The sequence below is a fragment of the Helobdella robusta genome, assembly GCF_000326865.2.
Source record: "Helobdella robusta unplaced genomic scaffold HELROscaffold_104, whole genome shotgun sequence".
Taxonomy (NCBI): Eukaryota; Metazoa; Annelida; class Clitellata; order Rhynchobdellida; family Glossiphoniidae; genus Helobdella; species Helobdella robusta.
The window spans coordinates 344,299-354,243 of record NW_008703589.1 but is presented as its reverse complement, the minus strand read 5'-3'; the positions used below and the strand labels follow the sequence as shown (position 1 = coordinate 354,243).

The window sequence follows — 9,945 nt, the reverse complement described above, 5'->3', positions numbered from 1 at the left end:
TGCTTGAAGAGGTTTGTTCGAGCAGACGAGTTGACTCGACACCAGCGAATTCACTCGGGCATCAAACCCTACACCTGCAACTTCTGCGATCGATCGTTCTCCCGCACCGACCACCTGACCACCCACGTTCGCACCCACACCGGCGAGAAACCATACTGCTGCGACGTCTGCTTCAAGAGGTTTTCGAGGAGTGACGAGAGGACCAGACACATGAGGACCAGGCATGCCGTTGCTAGGTCAACTCAGCCTGCCAATCAGGGTGTCGTCTTAACTCAGGCAGCCGATCAGAGTGTGGGTGAAGGTCTTTGAGGAATAATTAAAAATTTGTATTTGTTGTTACGTAGGAAATGTCATTCTTCCGATCGTTAAGACGTTTTTCACTTTTTGAATTTTTCGTGTTATCTGCCCAGAACGTCCTACCTCGGGAAACTGGGTCTCTGGACGCTGAACGAAGATTGATTGATTGATTGATTGATTGATTGATTGGTTGACTGATTGATTGTCCAGAAGATTTCTACAAGGACCACTTGACGATTTGATTGTCCCTAACACTCACCTCTCAATAACTTGCGATGAATTTTTACAATATTTGGGTTGGGACGGTTCGAACAGTTTACGTTTGGTAATATTTTTAACTTGCGCACTTCCTACCGGGCATTTCAATGCCGGATGTCTGACGCGGTTTCTAGCGATAACGACAGCGACTGACACGCGGATTTTGCAATTGCACGAAATACTTTTGCATAGCAATAGTACACAATAACTTTTAAATTTTTGAGTCATATTTAAGAACCATTGTGCCAACGGAGCGGTTTAACCATTTAATACTACATTGATTGTAGTGTAACAGTGCATTTTAAGCATAAAACAACGTGGCAGCAAAAACATAATCGCCTTGAACAGTTGCTCTGAATTCTGAGTTGAAACTTGAGAAAGCATGAAAGTTGAGATCTAATAAATTCGATATAGTCTGTAAATTGTTTATTTGAAGAGTTAAACTTAAATTAAAGAAAAATAAATAGCTTTTCAATATTTAGTCTAGGAGCCAAAGCTAGATGCAGCAGAGTTTTATCATGAAAATGCCAATTTTTACAAATTTTGACGTTTTGTAGAACCCGGAAGATTTTTTTTGAATCATTTTGTAATCTACTAAAAATCTTGCGAATTTCGAGGTCTTCGGCCGAGAAAATCCGAAAAAATTTTTGGACGCTCTATCGTGTATTGAAGGGCTGCGTGTGAATGAAGAGCAATTTCCTTGAAAGACTTTGTTCATTTGTGAAGAGTATTCATCTTCGTCATGGTCATCGTATTCCTCATCTTAATCATCTTCACCCCCCCTGAACTTATCCATATTATCGTTTGCTGTATTTATTAATTAATTAGTTACTAAAATGTTTATTTGAATTTATAGTGTATTTGTAGTGATAATAATAATATTATTAATAATTAATTTTTTCGATAATAATAGTTATTATTATTATATTATAATAGTGGTTAATTTATTTGTTAAAATAATCATTGATGGATTCATTTGCTGGTTTCACGAACGATAAACGTTACTTTGTTTTAATATCATTAAGTGTATATTTGCGTGCGTGTACGTGCGTGTGTGTATGTGGTGTGTGTGTGTGTATGTGTGTGGTTGTAGTTGTGATCTTATTGTTTCCGATGTTATTGGTAATAATTTTGTTGATTTTGAAATTTGATGAGGCTTTTGTGAGGTAGCTAAGACGTTTGTGAGACATGCATTGTATTCGATCCCGTTGGGAATGATGATAATTTCCTAAAACTGGGACGAAATTAGGTGACAGAGGACAGTCTGTTTCTCTACCAACAATATGGAATGATCTTCTGACAAGTTGAAAGCGAATGGTTGATGTGAAAGATTTTAGGCGGGAGGTGAGAGTTGTTTATCCCGCAGCAGAACTTTTAATCAGAACCTTGATGTCGATAGAATGATTGTAATAGTAATAATAACAACGACAATGTTGGTATGGCTGATTTTGTTCTCTTCGGTCATGTCCGCTGTTTAATCGATTTATATTTGTTGTCAATATTTTAATATTTATTGTATGTATTGCTTATGACATATATTATATGGCCTTACGTAGAATTTCAATAGATGGATGGATTGGTTGGGTGAATGAATGGAATAATGAATGAATGAATGAATTGATGGTTGGATCGGTTTTATAATGAATTTCACATTAATGTTCAATTGAACTCCGATTGCATTAGAAATAAAATGAACTGACAGCAAATTGCACAGATTTGTTACGTCAATTGGTCGATTTCGATTTTCCACATAAAACTGTTTTTTCAGTCGTAAAACTGAGTTTTACTAATACAAATACTGTTCACAACGGCCCGGACCTCCAAATCCGACTCTGTAAGCGTATCGCGTGCATTTAAAGTTGTCTACTTACAAATTATTTCCATTTTTCGTTCTTTTTCCATATTTTGTTCTTTTTCCATTTTTTCCCTTTCGTTTTAGAAACCCTTTTTTGAGCTTTGCCGTCATCCTTCTCATCTTCGCCACCATAATCGTCATTATCATTTTTTACATTCTTATTTTTCATTTTCGAACGTCTACCAGCACCAGCAGCAGCGTTGGCCTCGGCAGCTGCTTTTTGCTTGGCTTGTTCTCCAGTCATCCTTCTTCGTCTTTGTTCTTCTTCAGCCATCCTTCTTCGTCTTTGTTCTTCTTCGGCCATACTTCTTCGTCTTTGTTCTTCTTCGGCCATACTTCTTCGTCTTTGTTCTTCTTCGGCCATACTTCTTCGTCTTTCATCTTCTATCTGAGCAGCTCTTTCCCTTTCAAGACGAATTTGTCGATCTCTTTCGGCCTCTTCTTCGGCTGCCAACTTTTCTTTCCTGATTCTCTCCTCTTCCAACTCACTCGCTTTCTTTCTTTTCGTAATAATGAAAAATGCACCAAGGCCAAGTATCAGGGCAACAATTAATCCGGCAGCTGCCATTTGTGACGTGGTCATGCCAGGTTTTGCTGCTGATTTCACAGAGTCGGGGTTTCCAGCTGCGGTTGTGAAGAGATTGGCCAGTTGTTCGTCGGATATGTCATCTTCGAACACTTCCACTTGTGGAGGGCCGACTGCGGCTGCTGGTGGGACAGCTGCTGGTGGGACTCCAGGATTGAACATGTTATTATATTTAATGTAAAGATCCATTCCTTTATCTGAAGGTTAATTTTTAGTTAATTGTTTAAAGTCAGCGCAATGCTTTCATTCTCGTTTCATTTCATTCATTATCATCATTAGATTCATTCTTTTTGTCTGTTGATGTGCATTTTCTGTGTGATTTGATGTGCATTTGATGTGCATTTTGATGTGCATGTGCATTTGATGTGCATTTTCTCATTATCAGCATCATCACATTCTCCATCCCCTTCATCATGAACAGCAGCAGCAGCACTTTCGTGTCATCGCACCATCATTCCCAATCTTAACATTTTTTCACGACTCTTTAAATATCAGGCACTACCACCACTATCTCTATCAACGTCGTTATTATATTATTTTTGGCAACAACAAATAATTACTTGCGATATCAAAGCCTTTGTCTAGCCCCTTTTCCATTGCGCCTACAAAATCCTCCAGAGTTTTGTTCTTAAACTGGTTCATAACGAAGTCTTTTGTTTTGCGGACTATTTTTTTTTTCCCGGGAGGATTACCATCTCCTCGGCCATCACCTTTTCCACTTCCTGGTTTACTTCCTGAATAAGTTATGATTAAATATTTGACGTTTAAATTTTGTAATAAATATCGATCGTGCAGGTTTCAATTACCTTTTTACGATGTTCATTTGGAAATGCAAAATTGAAATGAAAAAATATACTACCTGAATCTGTGAAATTCATTGTTCGAAAACAAAGGTTTGCGGTCTAAATTTTCAATTGATTATTTTCAATTAAATCCAAATTAATTTTAATTCACGAATTTTCAGCGATTATATACCAGTTAAATGATTATCGAGAGCTTGGTCACTTTACCTTAGTTAATTTTATTTATAAAAACTTATAGTTAGAAAATTTATTTTAGTTGAGTTTATTTGTTTAATACTAATAAGTTAGATGATTATTTATTTATTGGCTTGTTTTAATGTGTTGTTTATTATTTATATTTGTTTGTTTATGGGATGTGGTTGACGTCCAGATGACACACGCACGATCAATTTGGAATGGAAATATCTCAATAGGATCTCCACCCAAAAGAAAACATTAGGTCATGACTGTTTGCGATGGAATTATGATCTAACTGCAATAAAAAACATGATGACTTCATCCAAATTTACACAGATGGTTCAAAAGTACGCAATTCAACATCATTAGCAGCCGCCAGACATTGTCGGCTTAACCATGTCTCCTGCTCTAAATAAATACGGTTTACAACATTTCCACGTTGTTGAGTGTATTTTCAAAAAGTTAATTGATGATAAGTGGGCAAAAATGTTCAATGATATATATATATATATATATATATATATATATATATATTTATATTACGTATACAATTTTCTTTAAAAGTATGCATGCAAATATATATATATATAGCGCAGTAATATATATATATATATATATATATATATATATATATATATATATATATATAGTCGGGTGCGAATATTTAAAGTTGTTCATTTTTAAATTATTTCCCCTTTCCCTTCTTTTTACTATTTTTACGTTTTTTACTTTTTTTATTCTTTTTCTTTTTTTTAGCTTTGCCTTTTTTGGAAGCGCTTTTTTGAACTTTGCCTTTGTCTTCCTTCTCGCCATCATCATCGCTGTCGTCATCATCATCACTATCGCTGTCGGCATCATCATCATCTTTCGCACTCTTTTTTCCGTTCTTTTTCAATTTTTTAAAAGGGGCTGTAGCAGCAGCAGAAGAAGCTGTAGTAAAAGCGACTGCCGCTGTTGATGTCGAGGAAGTCGCTGTTGACGCCGCGGCAGAAATTTGAGCAGCTGCGTTTTGCTTGGCTTGTTCCTCAGCAGCCGCTTTTTGCATGGCTTGTTCCTCAGCAGCCGCTTTTTGCTTGGCTTGTTCCTCAGCAGCCGCTTTTTGCTTGGCTTCTTCTTCAGCCATCCTTCTTCGTCTTTGTTCTTCTTCGGCCATCCTTTTTCGTCTTTCTTCTTCTATTTGAGCAGCTCTTTCTCTTTCAAGACGAATTTGTTGATCTCTCTCGGCCTCTTCTTCGGCTGCCAACTTTTCTTTCCTGATTCTCTCCTCTTCCAACTCTTTCGCTTTCTTTCTTTTCGTAATAATGAAGAATGCACAGAGGCCAAGTATCAGGGCAACAATTAATCCGGCTGCTGCCATTTGTAACGTGGTCATGCCAGATTTTGCTGATGATTTATTGCTGGCTTTCTGTTCAGTTGTAGTAGGGTTTTCGGTTATGGTTGTGAAAAGATTGGTCAGTTGCTCGTAGGTTAAGTCGACAGACGCTGTCTCTACTGGTTTAGGGTTCACCACTGGTTTACGGTTCACAAGCTTATTATGCATATCCATCCCTTTGTCTGAAGGTTAATTTTTTAATTATTCAATGTCATTGCAATTGATATTAGAGCATTCGTCATCATATTCATCATCACATTCACCACCATTGTTTCGTTCTTCATTGTCATCATCATCCTCTCTGTCGTCAGAACCGGTTCTGGACCATCATCCACGTACGTACAAATTAAAATCGGCGCTCTGTTGTATTAACTTTATGCTCTAAATTTTAAATGACATATCGACGTGTTTTTTTTAGAAAAAATTACCAGCTTTTTCTGTACATCACTGAGCGGGCAAGTATTTAAAACGCAAAAAATAAATAGGTTAGAGAGTTTAAACGACTAAATGTATGCCTTGGTTGTAGCTATCCACTTAAGAGCATACCAGTGTGGAACTCATTTTCACTCGAGGTTGTCAGCGCAAAATGTGTCATGAAATTTAAAATTCTTTTTGATATATATAGTTACAACTTTAAAATTAAGTGAACTTTCCTTAATATCGTCTTTATCAGTTGGCCAAACAACAGTTTATAGCAAACTTCAAAATTGTACCCGATTTCACAGAAAAAAATCATTTAAATTGAAATTTGTCTCAGTTACTTCACTAGAGAAGTATTCTCAGTGCTGCAAAACACAATTCGAATGGCAAGCAAAGGCTTGTGCGCGAATTAGGCTGGGTGATATTTTCGTTACAGTTTTAACATTAAAATTGTCAAACTGATTAAGTTGGAAATTATGTGTTATGTTCTTGTTTGTATTTGTTTGTATTTTTTGCGTGCATGCAGGGATAGAGTTGATGATGAGTAAATTTGAATGAATTTATATTGTCATATATAATCATATTAAAAGTAGGTTACGATTACCTGCTGAAAGTTTGAAATAAAAATTTGCTCGACAAAGCTAGCTTGAAAATTTTTGTTGTAATAAAAAATTTTCAGTTTATTTCGTTTAAACGAAACGGTATTCCTCAAATAACCAACAGAGTATTTTTTGATTTAATTTTTAAATAATATATCTTTAATCTAATTTTGTTTGAACTTAAACATATCTTTAGAAAACTTGAAATTAAAATGCTTGCATTAATTTTATAACTAGGAACTGAGGAGCGACCAACTGTATCAACCAATAAAAGTAAAATAATTGCAGTTTAAAATAAAAATTGTGAAAACCTTCCCCAATTGCTGTGTGGTAATATGAATTAAACACAAGGTGCCTAATTTGGTACCATTAGAGAGACGACTCAATTGCTGTTGGATATTTTCGTACCATGAATTGTTTTCGTGTATGTTAGTATGTGCAAAATATATATCTCATGTAAACACGTCGAAATTTGTATTGTTGAGTGTTGTTGTGTATTTGAAACTTTAGTATCTTCACCGGGTAATCATTTGGCCGCCTCTCAAATTTGGTCGCTCAGGTGTGCTGCCTCCCTCTCTACCCTTGGCCCTGTCGACTATCATTATCATCACCATCTTCATCATCATGTTCGTCAACATGTTCACCACCATCTTAATCATCATGTTCACTAACAAGTTCATTGTTACATGTTTTCACGGTTCTTTCTTGGCACATCCGCCACCATCATCATCATCATCAACGATATTATTTTCATCATCGTCATCATTCTAGCAACATCGAATAATTACTCGCGATAAGAAATGTTGCGTCCATGCCACTCTCAACTGAACCCAGGATGCCGATAAGAGTTTTTTCCGAAAAAAATTTTTTAGCTCCGTCTTTTATTTTACCAGCTATTTTTCTTTTAGTCGGACCGGTCCATCCCAGACCATCTATTTTCGGATCCTGCCAGTTACCTGCTTGCCCCCCTCCTTGACCACTTCCTGGCCCCCCTCCTTGATCACCTCCTGGTCTCCCTCCTTGACCACCTCCAGGCCTTCCTCCTTGACCACCTCCTGGCCCCCCTCGACCACCTCCTGGCTTTTTTCCTTGACCACCTCCTTTATGTTTTCCAAATATATTAAAGCGACTGCCCTTTCCCCCTCCCCCTTGGGCTCCTTGATTTCCACTTGGAGGTTTCTGATTCCCACTGGAAGGTTTCGGTTGGCTTTCTTTAACAAAAAAAATATTTTGTAAGGAATATTTTATCTGCAAATTCTGCATTGATTGCAAGAAATTACAATGAATAATAGTACGGAATTTAATTGTTTGATTATGATTATCTTTTTGGGAGTGATGAAAATGAACGAAATTTTTTTACTTGTGCTGAAGACCATCGTTTGAGAGCAGTCGTTTGCAGTCCGCCAGTTAACGTCTTAATTTTAATCAATTAATTAATTAACGATCAACTGATCTTGAGTTGCTTACTAGCGAGAATTTAATAAGTTAACTTTATTAATTTGTGATGTTAATTTAAGTTAATGATTGCGAGTTCATTTAAACAAAAATCGATTTGGTTGGTGATAAAAAAAGTCATGTTGCTCACTGCTATTTATTTATTTTTCAGTTTGTTTTGATTTATTTCTTTGAGTTATTTGTTTGTTTACAAATTTTATTGATTGTTTATCGGATGTTAAAGTGACGTGCTGAAAATTCGAGATGAAAATCTTTTTGAGACCTAGCAGGCAGTCCCTTCTTTACAACTGCGTCTATGGCACATTTCCTAATTCGACAGGTTATCGTACAACAAACAATAAATAAAACACCTCGTATGAAAAGTAAATTAAAAGACCATCATAAAGAAATGATAAAGATGTTAATAATGCTGCTACTGCTGATGATGAGAAGGTTGAATGCAGCATCGTTCCAGTTGGTGCTTGCAACACAAACTCCAAAACCTCCGATTTCCCGTCGTTGTTGATAGCTTGGCACTCGTACTTACCTGAGACTGGCTTGTCCCTTTCAATTGATTCAACGTGGGTGACGGTGATTGTCTTTTTGCCGTGGCTTCTCGGTTGAAGGAGACTTTGATTGTCAGGGAAGGTGATGTAGATGTCAGCCGGTGGATCTGCAGTGGCCTGACACTTGACCACAATAGAATTGTTCTTGAGTAGCAAAACGAAGAGACAGTTGATGTAGGGAAAGACTCGCGTGTCGTAAACTGGCTGATCGTCATCGTCATAATTCATTTTCTCGTCGGCACCCGTTTGCACGTTCCTCTCATTTTTTGACTTTAAAGTATTATCTTTAGGCTGTGTCTCTCTTTTATCGATATGCGAGTTGTTAGCGATGACGACCCAAAGGGAGGCCTATTTACCGATATATAACACTTACTTATGGGTTGAAGCAGGGATATGCAAAGAATCTCAATTCTTTCGTCTTTTAATTATTTTCGGTAATCTCGATTTTTTTTAATTTATACCAAATAAAAGTTATTAATTACCAAATTGAATAACAATTTTGAAAAAATTTAAATTTTAACATTTTAAATAAAAGCAATATTTCGTAATTAGTAAATATACGATCGTAACTTTTGACCATGTAACTAGAATAAACATAACGGCCTTCGCTCACTTTTAGCGGTCTTTTTCAACAAGGAGCTTATTTCCGTAGGGGAGTTGGAGGGTAATTTTTTTATCGTTCGAGTAAAAATTAGCGATCGTATATTTATTTCGGAATATTGCTTCTATTTAAAATGTTTTAAAAGGTTTTAAATTTAAATTTTTTAAATTATTATTCAGTGTGGTAATTAATTACTTTTATTTGGTATAAATTTTAAAAAATAAAATCGACATTACCGAAAATAATTAAAAGTTGAAATTTGAGGTTTTTTGCGTATCACTGCTTCAGCCCATAAGAAAGGGTTAGGTAAATAGGCCACCCCATGCTTTTGACTCGAACGATAAAAAATCACTCTCCTCCCCTCCGGAAGTAAGTTCCTTGTTCGACCGTTAAAAGTTAGCGAAAGCCGTTATATTTATTCTAGTTATATGTATCAAACAGTATCTTTTTGAAAAAAGTAGTATCATAAAATGAATAAAGATACTTTTTTTCAAAAATTTAAAAAATTCTCAATTTGATTTCATTGCGATATCGATGATGATGATGATTGCGACCTGACTAATTAAAAAACATCAAATAAAATTTATAAAAACGGATGGGTGTATATCGTTACGAAATCGTTGGGGGGAAATGACGTCATGTTAGCAGTAGCTATTTTACTGCATGGTAGTTAATCAGCCTGTATAAAGGTTATTCAATTCTTATTAAATAAATTTGACCAAATATCATACGCAGGCAAAACTAAATAAAGAAATATATATATATATATATATATATATATATATATATATATACTCACCATGCATACACAGAATGGTGCCATTAAGGACCATATGGAACAGGTACATCATCAACCGCTTACGAGGAACATATTGGATCCCAACACAACGATCCTTGAATATGAACCCGATCCAGTTCGCCTCAAAATTAAAGAAGCCCTTCATATCAACAAGCATAACCCTCACTCAATAACAATA

General features: G+C 35.9%; 2 protein-coding genes across 2 annotated transcripts; one reads left to right on the top strand and one right to left on the bottom strand.

The window, feature by feature from the left end:
- Positions 1-216, top strand: HELRODRAFT_147997 (hypothetical protein; the record flags this gene model as incomplete). The annotated part of the gene is made up of 1 exon (XM_009012361.1): positions 1-216. A coding segment is annotated over one exon (216 nt), but the record flags the coding sequence as incomplete, so codon positions are not given.
- Positions 217-8,029: 7,813 nt separating this feature from the next.
- On the bottom strand, positions 8,030-8,595 carry HELRODRAFT_183331 (hypothetical protein; the record flags this gene model as incomplete). Its single annotated transcript, XM_009012360.1, has 2 exons — positions 8,030-8,129; positions 8,297-8,595. 2 exons carry the CDS (start codon positions 8,593-8,595, stop codon positions 8,030-8,032), a joined length of 399 nt encoding a protein of 132 aa, XP_009010608.1.
- Between the last annotated feature and the right edge of the window lie 1,350 nt (positions 8,596-9,945).